Raw genomic sequence first — 15,252 nt, 5'->3', positions numbered from 1 at the left:
AGAGCTGATATCTTAGACGAGGTTATGGGGAGTTACATGTTTTGAATTTGACTTGTTACAGTCGTCCACAGAGCCCACGATCAAGAGCAACAGAGTAGATAGAATTCAATTGGAAGACAGTACGATTTATGCCTGCACAGAAAGCTCAAACACTGGGGAGATGTGTGGATTATCATGCACTAGATCCGAAAAGATTGCCACAGCCACTCCACTACAATCACACTGCCGGTTCAACCCCCGAATTCTACTCCAACTCCCAACCCCCCTCCTCCTCCCTCCTCTGCCTATACCAGTCGCTCATCTCCCGCCTCGATGCCTCCGTCTCCTCCCCTTTCACCTCAAAAGTCACAGGGTCTACCAACACACCATAGTTCTCCACCGCCCCCGGAACCGTGATTCTTTTCGATGCTCCACCCAATGCCACCTCCTCCGCCGGTCGAGTAAGCAGGTCGCCGAGTCATCGCCCGGAAGCACCTGGACGCAGTCGAATTGATTGGACAGATAATCTACCTCTGAATCCTCGCCCTTCTTGAAAGATCCGGGTCGTCTTGCTATCAGACAATACCAATTAAACTCGCTCTTCAAACCTTCTATATACCGCTTCACAATCGGCTTCAACACAGCGTTGGTCGCTGAAGTGACTGTCCTCTCATACTCGCCCACTTAGGGGAGCACGTCAATAGAATAAATCATCTCCACACCGGGGCCGAATTCATCACGCACAATCCTTTCGACCACTCTCTCATGTTCGTCATTTACGTATGAGTCGAGAAGGCTGGTCGTGGTCGGGATAGCCTCAGGTCTTTGACGGTTCAAATCCGCCAGATCTCGGCGAAAAGTTATCTAAACAAGGGGGGGCCGAATGAGATCCATCCATTCAGTCCACCCGAGATCTGAGACCGTCGGTTTGACAAGACTTCCTTGAAGTCGGCCGTTATTATGAGCGCTGACTTAACTCCCTTGGACTCGAGAATTTCACTGTTCACTACATCAAGGCTAAGATTACAGAAACACCAGTTTTCGATTACTTTTGTCGAATTTACCGACGGTACTCCCATGATGAATATAGGGGAATCCCCCATCTGGGTTGATGACGCAGATGTCGGTGATGCACCTCTCACGTTGATGCCAAGGCAATAGTCGCCACTCTGGGTTGAAGTCATGGTCGAGTTCGGGAATGAACCTGCACGAAGCTTCAAGACTGCCTGAGTGAAAGAGTTGAGCCCTTCCTGTCGCATGATTGCAACTGCAGGGAGTCCATTGGAGAGGAGGGCTTGTTTGGAGGCTCGATGACATTTGTATAATTCATTTCGCAAACTCCATGATATAGTGGGGCTGTATATCTTATCAAGGTATTTACTTAGACAAGAAATTCCGCCGCGTGATCAGGGAATCGGCAGATTTGCTACATTTTGAGTCAAACCTGTGCCTGTAAAACTTACATCGCCAGCAGATTCCTTCGTAGAAACCACGAGATGAATCAAACGGTATTGTGATTGTATCGTGAGAAGAACTACTCATTTAACTTCGCTGCAATCGTAACTACACACCAGCCGCCGCAAGACGTGTGGGAAATTAAAAATGCCTCTCGTAAATGCACACCAAAACTCCTACCATGCAACCGACCCCCACCGAAACGCCACCCACTATGAATCGGTCGATCAAGTGCACCTAACCATGGCCAGCCTAACCCAAGCCAGCCGAGCCGCCACTCATCCCACAATCATCTTCTGAACGAGACCAAACAGCTCACTCGCAACATACCTCTCCTTCCTCTCGCCCACCATCTTCTCCTCGGCAGCCGTCAAGACGCTCATCCGCAGCCCCCTAGGCCCGTTCCTGTTCTTTCCGGTCTCCCAATCTCGCAGCTCCACCAGGCCGGCTGAGAGCATATGCCCGGCGATTTCCTGCATCACCATGTAGTTCGCGCTCTCCTTGCCGTCCTTGCCCGCCGTGGTCGTGGTGGCAGTGGTGATATTGGTCGTGTCGACACCAATGCCGCCCTTTCCGTTGTTCTGCAGCGACCAGAGGAACCAAGTGCCGTGCCGTAGTAAGGATTCCTCGAAGACGGTGATTTTCTCGACTTTTAGTTATTCTGTTAGTCACTAGGGGGGGAAAACGGGGGTGACAAAAGGGTTCAGGGGTTCGGGGAGTAACCTACAAACTTCAGGGTCCGATGTGTCATACTGGCGCGCGCGCAAGAATCCCATACCCGCAACGCTGAAGGTATAGAACAGTCCCACGAGATCCTCCAGCGAGAGCGACTTGATGTACTCGATCTGTGGCTCTCGCGCGCGGATATTGGTAAAAGGGTCGAAGTTGCGCAACGTGGTCGGCAAACCCGTGCCCACTTCCCAGACGCTGCAGCTGATCAAGTCGTAGTACTGCTCCGGCATCTCCGCCTGGGGGACATTGGCGGCGATGTCGGCGATGCGGTCGCAGTGATACAGGGCGCGTCTAAGCAGGGAGACGAGGCGCTCTTGTTGTCGGACGGTCAGCGTCCCAATGCCGGGAGGTCCCGATACCTCGATGAAATCGCTGCGCAGGATGAATTCGATGCGGCGTTCGCGTTGCTCTAGCTCGGCGATACAAGGGAAGGTGTTGGCCGCGATGATGCGGCGTTCTGGGCCCGAAGAGGAGAGAACGTTTCCGGGGGGCGGGAGGAAGAACGTCGAGCGGCGCGCCTTGCAGATAGATTGCTCGTGGAATTGCATAATGGAATGGATTGTCTGTTTGGAAGTTGTCAGATTTGGTTCAAAGCTGCGGGGAGACAGGTTATTTCGCACCTTATTCGTACTCATGAAACTCTTAATCGTGGCAATGTCCATATGCTCGACCATTTCCAAGACCAATTCCGTAGGCAGCTCCATGGTTGCGACAATAGTAGTAGTGGTAGTGGCAATAGTCGAAGTAGTCAAACAACCGAATAAGAGCCCGAAGCAAATAATGCTGTTCTATTGTTTTGTGAACGAAGTTGAAGTTTGCTGAAAGCGGACATTGCAACTCGACAAGACAGGCGTTCGTTCAATCGGGCTCATGTGAATTGTGTGCACCTTGATGGCAGTCGCAACGAATTGACAAATGGACGTCACAACCTTGATGGCTAACAAAACTGATGTACCCCGCTGTCGCATATCACGTCAAAAGGAACGGGACTGCCTTCCCGGATAAGTTGCTTACTCCATGGAAGATTTCTGGGATCGACGGCGAGGAGATGAAGATGAATGTGTTCAGCAGCGCCAAATGTGATGGGATAACTGACCCATTGAGGTCATTTTGAGTAGTTCTGCAATCTGGCGGAATGATGTATGAAGGTGAAGCGATAGAGACATAAATTGAATGAATCCGCAAATTCGTCGGCCTGCCTTCAATTCCTGAGATAATATTCTCAGGATTCTTTGTGGTGAAAGGGACCATCAAGGTGGTTCCCGCTGCTGGAGACCCCACTCGCAGGCGAAGCTTGAGCCGACATCGCGCGCGCTGCCATTGAATGCTCATGGTAAGTGACATGTTCGTTGAGGCTGATTGGGGATGAATGATCCCACGATGTGTTATCAATGAGACGAATATTTTGTAGCCGCATGCGAACATCCTATGCGGGCTGGTCTCCACTCTGGTCCAATGACGTCGGGACCGGACCCGGATCTCCGGGAGGCCAGCTCGATGCTCAAGATTAAGCAGCACTATGAAGGTGCAATTGTTTTCAGTATTACTACTATAGCATTGACCACGCTCGGATCGGTTCTTACTGAATGGCGGCTGCTCTTGCCACCAGGCTCGCAATGGAAATGGCTATCAGTTTCTATTCATCACATTTCTCAGACATCTTGCTTCAGACAGTCCTCCACGGCCTTGGATTGGATTCAAATCGAGAAGCCGCGCTTTCTCCCGTTAAGATCTGGCAACTGGGTAGTTAAAACATCAGGTGCCGTACAGGCGCCTGGGCACTCGAGTGTCAACGTCTGTTAAGAGAGTACGAGAAATGAGTGCTACCAACCCTCGACAGGGACTGCGTACCGCATGAGAAATATAAAAGCCTGTCAAGCGGATAACACGTGCACAACGCAGTAAGGGCGAAATAAAGTGGGTTAGCTCGATATTCCAGTATGGCAGATAGGTATGAATGAATTGGTGATTCTACACATGAGCATGGCGTTGATTTCGTATCCCTTTGGCCTGTCATCAATGCACGTTACCATATGAATTACTTGAGCCTGCCTGCCACCTTGATAGGCAATCAGCAAAAAGTTATCGTGATCAGAGCGGCCTTTATAGTTCCGCTCAACCTAGCAAAACCTATTGACGTTAGCAGTGAACGACGTCGTTGAGGGCGTAACCAATTAAAGAGTGATATCTTTGTCAGGAATATAGATAGAACAATGGTGAGAGAATAATCAAGCTTGTGGAAACCCACGAAGTCATAAACAGCCTCTTACGAGAATCATCATAGAAAGTGAGGCTCTAGGATAGAGAACATTAGGAGAAAGTAACTTACGTATATGCAGTGGAAGCTGGCTGCCCCACAACTATCGGCACCCCAAGGCCATCACCGCATGCGCGGAGCTTGCCATCGCGGCTTTGGTTCAAGTCTTGCGATCCAGTTGGAGACAGCGTTGAACGATCAAAGTTTGGTGAAGGTAAGAAGAAGTTTTGGTAGATCGAATTGAGAAAACTTGAAGTGGGCATTGTCGAAGTGGAGCCTCATAGCAAAAAATGGACAGCGGACATCGATGGAAGTGGAAATCACCGTGCAATTAATAACTTGGCACTGTAAACATCTGCAGTAATGGAGGAACTATGGTCCGATAGATAGATCCCCAACGTTTGATGAACTCGTCCCTAATCTTGTGTCATCTTCGACCCATCCCCCGCTATGGAGCCTCTCGTATCGGATGAACGCCTCTTCTTCAACGAACTACAATGCACTTTATCTATGGTGTCCGCATCAAACGTTCAAATATCTCACGGCAACCATAATGATACTTTCTGGTGGTCGTCGAGCGACCGCCGATAGTATATGCAGCCGCATCTATGGGAAATCAGCCTGAACATTTCGCTCATTGAGTTAATATGCCGTGCCCTAATATGGACAGACTACTCTTATTTCTTGCCATTTCTCACCGAAGCTCCCCGCGAGGTCCTTTCATCTTCAGACACCATGGTATTTGAGCCCACGCTCTTGCCTTCCAAAGGCCTACGGTTACTTCTACACAATCGGCCGGACATTGCGCGACAACATGGCTTTTGGCTGAAATGCAAGGCGTCAAAGTCAACCAGCCGAGCGGTCAGGCTCTGACCACGAATATACCGCTCTCTCGTCGTATCATGGGCTACCAAGGCGACATCGGAGAATAAGCAATACTTCCTTGTAGTCTCGAGATGATGGATCTGGGAGGTCGAAGTCGCCGACGGTCAGTTTGCCACCACCTGTCTGCACGCCGTGTTTTGAAGCTAATGAATAAGCAGACTGTTGATACGAGCTAGCCGTTCAACCACTCTGTATCTCGTTGACGGCGCCTCCCTCGGATTTTGCAGCTAGCCTCTAAACATTGACCACCTCGCTCGGTCGACTCAACCTGCTGCTGAGCATTGACCAACCTTGACGAGACATCGTCCTGGGCAGGACGGTAAAAGGCCCTCGGCGTCGTGAATTACATGGTTTGATTCCCGACATGACGTCCTGGGCATGACATGGTAGCAAAAGGCCTGTCGAAGAGCCATGGCTTTCTGGATCGAATCCTGGCACGACGGTGTCCTGGGCAAGACTTGAAAAGGCCCGCGGCGTTGCTTGTAGAGGCAACATTGGCGGCATAGATGTCATGACATTACGGTCTGCATGAATCTAAGTCTCCGCAGTAGATGGCTTTTTGTTGCCATGGATAGATGGCGCCTTTTCGCCGTGTACGGACCCTTTCAACATTTCTATGCCTGGCTTCCATGAACGCAAACTGACACTACGTAACAGGTACACGGTCTCGAGGACTTCTGCGTTCGGCAGCGCTCCATTTTCGATGATAATAACGGGTGTGTATCGAAGAAAATCTTGCATAGGAGTGGCGACGTCGTCACATTGATTTCCTGTTTGAGCAAGTGATTTTCGGGAAGAATGTTCCTCAGGGTCTTGACGCGTCATAGAGTAAGTCGATCCGCATTCATTCACCCTTCTGTTGCTAACAAGTCTCTAGCCAAATAGCATCTCTTCCCGCCTGTCGTCCTGGGCATGACTTTAAAAGGCCCAAAACATACCTCTGAGTACACTTTGACTCGAGGGAAGAAAATGGTTGCTTGTGATACGAGTACCCATGGAACCATTGCGTTGCAATGATGAGATAACCCCGGTGCTACCACTCATCATCATGACCTTGAGCGGAATTTGGTTTGATTCTGATCGGTCAGGTATTCGCCAACACCCTACGGCATGGGGAGCGCTGTCAGACGATATGGTGGGTCGTCTCTAGGACTACGGATTTGTCTCCAGAGAACCCAGGAAGTTAGAAGCCCAGGAAGGCTCTCACCACTTCCCAAGTTAGGGGAAGGCCATGTGTTCGGTCGACACGCTCATGGTTGGCGATGATAAATGATGCATGACTACGTGCACCAGAAGAGTTTACGGAAATCTGAAGGCGCTTACTTTTCGAGCGGTATCAGATTTTGAACAGTGTTTGGGCGGAGAGGAATATGACGCCTCTCTGCCTTTTTCTTTGATAATCAAGCTGTATGACAACCAGCTTGCGGGTCTACGGGCTTGCAAATGGGGCGGTCTCGAGAGAATAGAGTAGCCGGATCGCATGTCCGGCCGGCTTTAGTCTTCCTGGCCGCCAGTCATCACCATGCTTGGGTTCTCTCTGAAGGAGATAAGCGCGATAGTAAGGGCAGTATGCCGGATAACGGACGTGTGGACACCCCAACCCTTTCGACACATCCTAATATCTCCGCGGCAGAAGCTACTTTGCTCCGGAGCCAGCGTCCGGGACTAGGCCCGGGAGAACCCACCTTCACATTACGGTCAAGGGTCTGCCTTCTCCGCCTTCTGCAAAGAGGGTTGGGGAATCTTAGGAGGTGTGAAGGAAGAGCTTGGTGAGGTGGAAGAGTACCGATGGGGCTTTGATTTTCTCCTTCAGTATCTCGTGGGGCTGGGCTGGTCGCGTCTCTCAGTTGGCAGCCGCACTACCGCTGCGGCTGCCTCAAAAGCCCCCGGCTTGATTAAAATGTCGTATCCATAGTCCCAAGGGGTCTTCGGTGACGGCGCTCCACTATTGTCATCGGGGACAGGCGGACCAAACAACAAAAGACAAGGGTGGACAGCTGGTGGGGGGTTTCTATTCAAGCGGGATGCCTTTAGATTCTCTTGCAAGTATTAGGTAGCTGGATAGCGGAAATCCAAGCCTGACATTGTCTCCACTTGTTGACTTTGACGTGTGAGGCACTGAGGTTAATGTGTGGAGCAACAACCATTGAAAAGTCATCCGGCCTGAACTGGGGGATTCGTAGAGGATGGTTCAAGTGGGCTCGGCGAAAATAATTTCCCCAGAGTCTGGGCAACCATTCAATATTCACGGACTCGTCGGATGGCAGGGCAGCTGATTTAAGAGTCTATGACGCTCACTAGGTCGGCTGTCATATAGGTTGGCAAAGTCGCTGTGACCAATCGATCGACGTCCGTGTTATATAGGGTCCTTCATACCTAACCATTGCAAAAATTTAATTGCGTACAATATAACGTTTCAACGCTTATTTAGTTATATATACGAAGAGGAGAGGACCGGGTACTGCAACGAACTACCAGCAGTACTGGCTTAGGAGCCTACACAATATGATATGCACGACGTTGCAACACAGTGTTATTTTGATATTGTTCTTCATTGTCTTGCATTCATCATACGTCTTTGTATACACAGGCCGAAACGCCGAAGGTCAATTCCCATAACCATGCCATCAACAATATCCATCACTACTCTGTTCTTACACTCCAACCGTACGGCATCGCATTCTCGTGACAAGTCGTACAACCTTTAAACTGGCGTCAAGTTTCTGTTTACTTGGGAGGGCTTCCAGGGCCACGAGTGAAACTGTAACGTTGCCGTCAATCCTCATTTCGGCAAGACCATGATATAAGAGGCGGAGGTGTGTGGGAAACGGTAAGAAAAGCAGTATTGGGGAAGAATATACATACTTGTGCCACATCTGTCCGAAGAAGCCCGCAGTCGGTTTCTGTTCATGCAAACTCTGGCGGCGAGCCACAGACACAGGGTCGGTTGATCGTTTGAGGTTGTGCAAGCCTTCGAAGGAAGGGGAGTTGGAACTTCTCTGTTGAGAGGATATGTTAGCTTGTCGTCTGTAGCAGTGCAATGTGAAGAGAACGACAGCTTTGTTGGGTGTCTTCGCGGGTTTGACATACTCTGCGCTGAGAAAAGGCGCTAGGCTGACCGTTGGGAGACTTAGGACTGTCCATGATGATGACGGTTGTGGTAGTATTACTGACTTGCAGTCGAGATAGATTCGTAGACAGCTGTCTTGTGATGTTCGGATTGAGAATTGGGTAAAAGTGGTTTGATATAGAGAAGAACATGAGAACGGAGGAGGGCTTGTTGACTACTTAAGTACAACTTGACCTGCCCTTTCCCGATCGCACCAGCCAAGCCCCATCCAACCATTGCAGCTCTCCTACTGCGTATCAAGATGGTATGGCCTGATCGCCAACTCCCCCATGTACCCCATAGTATGGAGTACATGCTTGATTCGCGGAAGCAGCCACTGACATCAGTAACCACGCCCAATGAGAAGGCACTTTCCTTCAAATGTCTGCCATAATCGCCATAAAATCAACCAAGTAGAGCACCACCCTACCACACTGCGTAAAGGTACATCTTCCCCAATCACAGCAAACGTCATGGGGTGACCCGGGAGGGTAAGCCAAATAGCCAATTGCTCCGTGTGGGCGATATGCTGCCTACCCCGCAGACGGACAGAACGGAAGAAACAGCGAGAGCTCGACGATCGAATAGGAATGCTATGATCTGCAATTGCATGGCCAATCTTGGGGACAGTCAGGACGGGGGAAGCAGCAAGTAAAGTTGCGGGGACTGATGCAGGCTAAGAAAGTCAACCAGAAGCATCAAAATCCACAGTAATCCAGGCCCTTCCACTTACAGGCCAAAAGTCAATCAACGGCCAACCACCAGCCAGGAACGCCCATGATATCATCGAGACACTCAGACAATTGGTGAAACGCGATGTTTTCCACTGTTGGGACAGACATCCCGGTCCGTCCGTGATGTATCTAGGGACGCCAGGCTCTAGTCAAAAAACGAAGGGACGGAAAAGGAGATAAACGCGCTCTGAATCGCGGCATTAGCATTAAACCCGATGACTGTTCCTGATGCTAACTTTAAATAAGAAGCTCTCGGTTCGGCTTTCCGTCACGCCTTTTCGGTTAGAGCCCGCCAGCCGACATTGTTCGGAGCCGCGATTGAGGTCACGGAGTTTGGAAGGGACGGTCACATTGCTTAGAGACTATGGAGCAAAAATGTTGATACATATTGGTTATTACGTAATATCTCATCTATGTATGGTTCTGGAGGCTCAGCGCTTCTATCCGACATCGAAGACGGTCGACGATATTGTGGGCTAATGTTTCTAGAGGGAGTATTAGCTAAGCCTAAACCAGGAATGGACATCAATATGCTACAGGATGGCCTGTTCAGTTCTCCAAGGTGATAGAAAGTCTCGTCATGAAAGAACTCAGACAATGTAGATAACAGGATAATAGATCATCCGCAAGGCTGGAAGTGGGAGATTGGGACGAAAAAGTACTTACGAGACGATCAAATTTGACTTGTTCAAAGCATGGCCACTGTACCTGAACGTGATGCGTCAGCAATCGCAAACTGGAGGTGTACAATGATTCGATTTGTTTGTGGTTCTCAGGCTGTAACACAATGTCAGTTGGGCCCTCCTCGCCAAGAAGCAACGCACATACCTCATTAAATCAGATTTGTTTATATGTTCATCTCCATGTCCGAAGACAGGATCAAACAGTGTGAATAGTGCTCATCATTTTGACAAGAGAGATTCAGAAGAAGACAAGTAGATTTACCTATGTCCAAGAGTCAGCAGGTGGCTCGACGACAATGCAATCAATAATGTAGCGTCAAATAGACACCATCAGCTGACGAAATCTCAACAAGAATTCCTCGTGAACCTTCCCCCACAAGGTTTGTACGCCTCGCTATGGCAGAAGAAGGCCACTCAGATTCGTTTATGTCCGCCCGTTCGTTCAAAGTTCCTCATGTGAAATTAGGGAATGCGGTTTAGCGAGTATGTACCTGGATGAAACTGGTTAGCAAAGTCGCAAGCAATTGACTGCTACAGAAACATCGAATAGTTAAATGAGGTCAGACAAGGCTGAAACTAAACAAATCCACATAGTATATTCGGAAAGAGGAATCCCTAGATTTGTCGGTTTATCATCACCCCTCAAGGTGTATTGTGCATTGGAGGAAGTAGAAATAGAAGTGGAAGAACCGCGAACCTTTTAAATATTCGGTGGTATTAGCGAGTATTTCAACGATGCTCCAGACGGCGTCTCGAGAGCAACTCAGGAATATCTATACAACTGTTTGGTATTAGCCGTCGGTGGAATCTCAAGGACAGTCACAATGAAGTGGTCAGGATGTTTGCTCAGGGAATTGTAGTCTGAAAGATCCCCATGGTGTAGTAAGATTTGGATTGTTCACGTTAAGATTTCTTCGTCACGGCAAGCGCGGCAGGACAGTGAGGGGAAATGGCTTACCATCAGGTCAGGTCAGTTCAAGCCGCAGGCTTGCTCAAGCTGGTAGCAAGAAGCAACGCGTAAGGATGACCATTGCGACGCCTCCCACGTGCAATAACACAAGCTGTCGTCAAGCTCGTTATGTGGTGAAGAGGATTTAGCTTGAAGCTATGAAGGCTTCCGAGGAAATTTTAAAGAAAAAATATTGCTGAGTGGGTCGGTCAAATCGAGGCAAGTTGTTCCGTGAGATTGTGGGGAAAGCCGGAAACAACGAATCAAAGTCGGGTGGCAATGGATTGCACCGCCACAATAGACCCTCCCGCCGCTGCCTATCATTATCAGTCCGTCATTGTGCCCGCGACCCAGCTTCGCATTGCTCCCTTTCCAACTTTGGAACTCTCCTCTCTAAACACAGGTTCGCCGTGCTTGCGAACAAATATTCAATATGGTCGCCGGTATAGGTGGCATATGGGCTCCGCAAGCCTTGCGGATGGCTCGTACAGCCGCTTATAAGGCGAGCAAGATAATACGGTCTAAACTCGCGAGTGCGACCCGCCCCGTGAACGCCGTCGAGCCGGTATTAGCAAAGGCATCGCACCCACGACAACCTATTCATCCCGCTGCGCTTCTACGCCAGCAAAAGAACCGACGATGGCACTCGACATCTACATACAATAACCTCAACGCTGCCGTGCGCCGCTTTATAAGCACCGGGCGCATTGATTCCGTACCCAGGATTGATCGAACCAAGTTCCTTAACACCCAGACTGGTCGAGCCGTCGCCCAACTTACGGGTCGTGCACCTTTTGCCAGTACGCTCCGACCAAATCTCACTGGCGGAGCACTTCCGCGCACCGCTGGCGGTTACGGCCTTGGATCTGGACGAATTGGTGGTGTAAGGTACTTCTCCCACACCCCGGCTTCTCAGGCCCAGGTGCTGCAGAACGTATCTGTCGCCGTCCGAGGCTTCTGGATCTCGGGTCAGAAGGCGCAGTTCCATGGCATAAATGCACGCGGCGAGAAGCAATATCGTGCAGTCTCTACTGTTGAGGATGAGGCGATACGCAAGATGTCAGCATTTGCCCGAAATGCCCCTGGTTCTTACATTGATTTCAACCTCAACCCCACCGTCACTGCTCTGAGCCCCCTTTCCGGCGCTTTTCCTTATAAATCAGCTGGTATTCAGGTTGCAGATGGGACTACACTCAACACGGAGGGATTCATTGATGTACTTTCCATCGATTTTGGACGTGCTCTCAAGGATCTGACTGCCACCCTCTCCGACATCAAGAAACTTTCGGCACTTGGCGATCTACCCATTCAACTAGAAAAGGGTCATACTCTGCGTGTAAGGTTTCCGGGCGTCGATGCCGACACTGTAGAGTGTCTCTGCGACGATCTTGGACTTACACGAGGCATTGTTCGCGAAGACCGCGAGTTCGACGCCGAGGTCGGAGTGCCAATGGCCTTGAGGTTTCCCTTCGCCCCTGATGCGAAAAAGGAGCAAAGTCTCTTATCGCCTGGGGGCTCGCTTAGATCTGAAGACAGCTTTCTGGCGGAGGAGCTTTTCGAGGGTTTCAGCGAGGTGGAAGAGAACCCCTGGCTGGTACCGCCTGAGCCAGAAGGATACGGGAGTATATCTCCGCCGATCAGTTCGGGTGAGCACTGTTCGGATGAGTTTGAGGGACTGGAAGGCGTTTACAAATTCTTGGAGGAATGTGATCGTGCTAGAGGCAGGTATTGACCTCCCGCAAAACTATTTTGACTGATTTTGAGGCGCGCTTGAAAGGGTTAGGGATACATATGATGGAAACAGGGCAGTTTGTGACGGCACCACACTCTTTGTAACAATTTTATTTCACTCTCTCAAGTTATTAGCGCCTATTCATGCACGTACAATTCGACCAGTTTCAACACAACTGCAAATATCTTTCCGTGTAGAAGTATATTTCGGGAAGCCAGTTCACGGCACATTCATGCTATAATATTTGTGAATGTGAAGTTGATGAAACAGATGTGGTTATCAGGAAGAGCAGAACGTAATATGCCCTTGGCTATTGTCTGTATCACAAACCATAACATTAAAATGTGATGTGCCGTCGAGTCCAACTGGTGGCCATTTTCCTAATAACATTTTGAGATCCTGATCAAGTCTCCCGACAAGCCACAGAACTGTCCTAGACGAGGCATGCAACCTCATAGTAGGTATAGTTGTATATAACCGGAAGTACTTGTCCTTAAGTACTGTGCAGAGCAGAGTTTATCCCCGGAAGTTGTGATGTCCGAGTAGCCGTCCCGCCAACCATGAACAGCCATCTTCCTTATTTGACATCTCACGGGTATAGACAAGTCCACCCCTCCCCAGCACAGCGCTGTGAAGAAACATGTCTTGGTATTTCGCGTTTTCTTCAGTGTCAAGGATAGATCTACTTCAAACAGCGGCGAGGGTTGCTTCGCGGAACTCGACGAGCGGGATGACGTCTTGTTTACGTGTAAGCTATGTTTGAGCGACTTCCAGGTTTGAGTAATTTGCCACGGATCCCACGAAAAATCGACTTCTCTTGGGTAGAAATGAAATCTTTTTCAAAAAGGGGCAATGGGAGGGGCGAGGCTACTGGATACGGATGATGTGCACAACCCTGATATATGCCTTCTTCAACCGGAAGACCCATTGCGGGACCCCGTGAGCTCCATTCTAGCGTGCTTCCGTCCTCCTACTTCTCCTGCTCAGAATATTCTCCTGACTGTGTCTTTCCTGTCCAAAGATGCTGAACCGACAAATGCTGATCCCCCGGGGCAGGAGATTGAGCATCACACCGATGACTCTTGCCTGGGTGATGAACGGCCCCGAGAAATTGGTCTGTGGAATGTGTAAGTGGTTGAATGAAGCAACCCTTTAGTTCTCCTCTCGGAACTCCATGGGTCGTGTGGTTACCCTACCTGACGACTGCACGGCATGATGATCTCTGCTCCAATCCTGTTCACTGGCATTATATTCCGCACTACTTTTCCGTTTGCTAAGGACGGCCAAGAGTTGCTGCTGTTGTGCTTCATTCAGCCTCGAGAACGTCTCGAGCGCAACGGCCATTGAGGTTTCGTCACCCGATCCAAACCACGATTGGTCGCATGCAGAGTTGCGCTGAGATGATGCGCGCGCCGTATCTGCAGACTGAGTCGGATGATAGGGGTTGAGGTGGGCCTCTGATAGTAAAGGGTCCAGAGCCATCGTTATCATAGATGGTATGTGTGGCATTGATGGAAAAGTAGGTAGATAGGACGCAGAGTTGTCGATAATATTTTTGGAGTCAAAAGTAGACACGAAGTCGTTGCCGCCGTCGAACGTGTCATTGGTTCGATCGAATACGTTCATCCACGCCTCATGGAATGAGTCTTCCCCAAAAGTCATAGCCGGGGCTAATGCCTGACTGTCCATAGGCCATGATGTCGGAACAGGCACAGAAGGTAGCTGTGTTGGAGCGGAGCTACTCGATTCTCTACTTCGGAGGACAGGCAATGCACCGTAAGTCTCGTCGAAATCGGATGTTGAGCCTGGCGACTTTCGAGACTCGGTTTGGAGAATCTGTTCAAGGAGCGCCAGCTTTTGCTTTCTTTTCTCTCCTGTTGGATGGCGTCAGCACATCTCCAGCATATGCTTCTTCTCGAAGACTGTATCTAGACCGACGGGATTCAGGCGAACATACTATAGGCCCTTGACGCGACCCGATTTTGTTCCTTGCGTACTTCGGACTTCCTTATCTTGGGGTCTTTACCACGTCCACACCCAGGAGAGCTATTGAAATTTTCCATGGCGCCAGCCGTTGATGCAGCCCTACGGTTCCCTGACTTTGCTTGAGTGGAAGAATTGATGGGGCTAGCCGTGGGCTGAGGAGGAGGAGGAGGGTTCAGGTATATAAGGAAGTCGTAACTCTTCCAGATGCGAAGAGAAACTTTCCTTTCTTGCTATACGAGTCGGCCTATTGCCGTGACGCCCCTCGCTTTGCAACTGCAACAGATCGAGTTGGGTGTTAGTCAGACTTGCATAGCTCACGGCAATAACGGCTTCGAGTCTTCAGCATGCCCATGTCTGAGACCTGATCGCATTTCCAGGTACACTAATATGAGCTTTCTGGTAGGCAGGCTTTGGACTAAAACAATCCGGAGCTCTTGAGAATTCCGAGGTCATATGCTCCAACGGCGAGCATCGCCGGTTTACCGCAACGAAAAGAGCAAGCTGATTGGCACAGAACCGACGACACCAGCCATTTCAGCTCGAAGGGCTCAAGAAGTGCAGGGACAACGAATGACTACAAAAAGGAGAATACGCTCTCAAAGCGGTCAAGCGTCAGACTTCATGAGGCGGGACTCTTGTGTGTCAGCGTGTGTTGGTGCCCATCAAGACGGGTTTACTGCTGGGGGTGTCAGCAGTCTGCATTTGCACCCGCATGGCTGCGAAAAGCCCCCCTGTAGCTTTGCCATTCTCA

General features: G+C 49.9%; 5 protein-coding genes across 5 annotated transcripts; 1 reads left to right on the top strand and 4 right to left on the bottom strand.

Annotated features, from left to right (window-relative positions):
- Positions 1 to 1,195: 1,195 nt before the first annotated feature.
- On the bottom strand, positions 1,196 to 2,714 carry BCR38DRAFT_412381 (uncharacterized protein; the record flags this gene model as incomplete). The annotated part of the gene is made up of 4 exons (XM_040858685.1): positions 1,196 to 1,335; positions 1,443 to 1,513; positions 1,765 to 2,083; positions 2,162 to 2,714. The coding sequence occupies 4 exons, from the start codon at positions 2,712 to 2,714 to the stop codon at positions 1,196 to 1,198; spliced, it is 1,083 nt and encodes a 360-aa protein (XP_040712628.1).
- A 288-nt stretch (positions 2,715 to 3,002) lies between these two features.
- BCR38DRAFT_55890 (uncharacterized protein) lies at positions 3,003 to 3,974 on the bottom strand. The gene is made up of 2 exons (XM_040865472.1): positions 3,750 to 3,974; positions 3,003 to 3,683 (listed from the first exon to the last, which is right to left on the bottom strand). Coding segments are annotated over exons 1-2 (549 nt in total). The 5' UTR covers positions 3,751 to 3,974; the 3' UTR covers positions 3,003 to 3,135.
- A 4,180-nt stretch (positions 3,975 to 8,154) lies between these two features.
- BCR38DRAFT_308781 (uncharacterized protein) lies at positions 8,155 to 8,322 on the bottom strand (the record flags this gene model as incomplete). The annotated part of the gene is made up of 1 exon (XM_040854636.1): positions 8,155 to 8,322. A coding segment is annotated over one exon (168 nt), but the record flags the coding sequence as incomplete, so codon positions are not given.
- A 2,834-nt stretch (positions 8,323 to 11,156) lies between these two features.
- Positions 11,157 to 12,690, top strand: BCR38DRAFT_444221 (uncharacterized protein). The gene has a single exon (XM_040860926.1). The coding sequence runs from the start codon at positions 11,217 to 11,219 to the stop codon at positions 12,513 to 12,515; it is 1,299 nt and encodes a 432-aa protein (XP_040712625.1). The 5' UTR covers positions 11,157 to 11,216; the 3' UTR covers positions 12,516 to 12,690.
- An 829-nt stretch (positions 12,691 to 13,519) lies between these two features.
- Positions 13,520 to 14,800, bottom strand: BCR38DRAFT_526721 (uncharacterized protein). Its single transcript, XM_040865367.1, has 2 exons — positions 14,473 to 14,800; positions 13,520 to 14,389 (listed from the first exon to the last, which is right to left on the bottom strand). Exons 1-2 carry the CDS (start codon positions 14,576 to 14,578, stop codon positions 13,668 to 13,670), a joined length of 828 nt encoding a protein of 275 aa, XP_040712624.1. The 5' UTR covers positions 14,579 to 14,800; the 3' UTR covers positions 13,520 to 13,667.
- Positions 14,801 to 15,252: the final 452 nt, after the last annotated feature.

The sequence above is a fragment of the Pseudomassariella vexata genome, assembly GCF_002105095.1.
Source record: "Pseudomassariella vexata strain CBS 129021 chromosome Unknown BCR38scaffold_12, whole genome shotgun sequence".
Taxonomy (NCBI): domain Eukaryota; kingdom Fungi; phylum Ascomycota; class Sordariomycetes; order Amphisphaeriales; family Pseudomassariaceae; genus Pseudomassariella; species Pseudomassariella vexata.
The sequence above is the reverse complement of the archived record's forward strand: the minus strand, read 5'-3'. Positions and strand labels throughout refer to the sequence as shown.

Excerpts from the sequence above, each read along its gene's own strand:
- BCR38DRAFT_444221 (XM_040860926.1), top strand. The coding sequence starts at position 11,217 with ATGGTCGCCGGTATAGGTGGCATATGGGCTCCGCAAGCCTTGCGGATG.
- BCR38DRAFT_526721 (XM_040865367.1), bottom strand. The coding sequence starts at position 14,578 with ATGGAAAATTTCAATAGCTCTCCTGGGTGTGGACGTGGTAAAGACCCC. Across the intron at positions 14,390-14,472 it reads GGTCGCGTCAAGGGCCTATA|GAGAGAAAAGAAAGCAAAAG; the intron begins GTATGTTCGCCT and ends GCCATCCAACAG.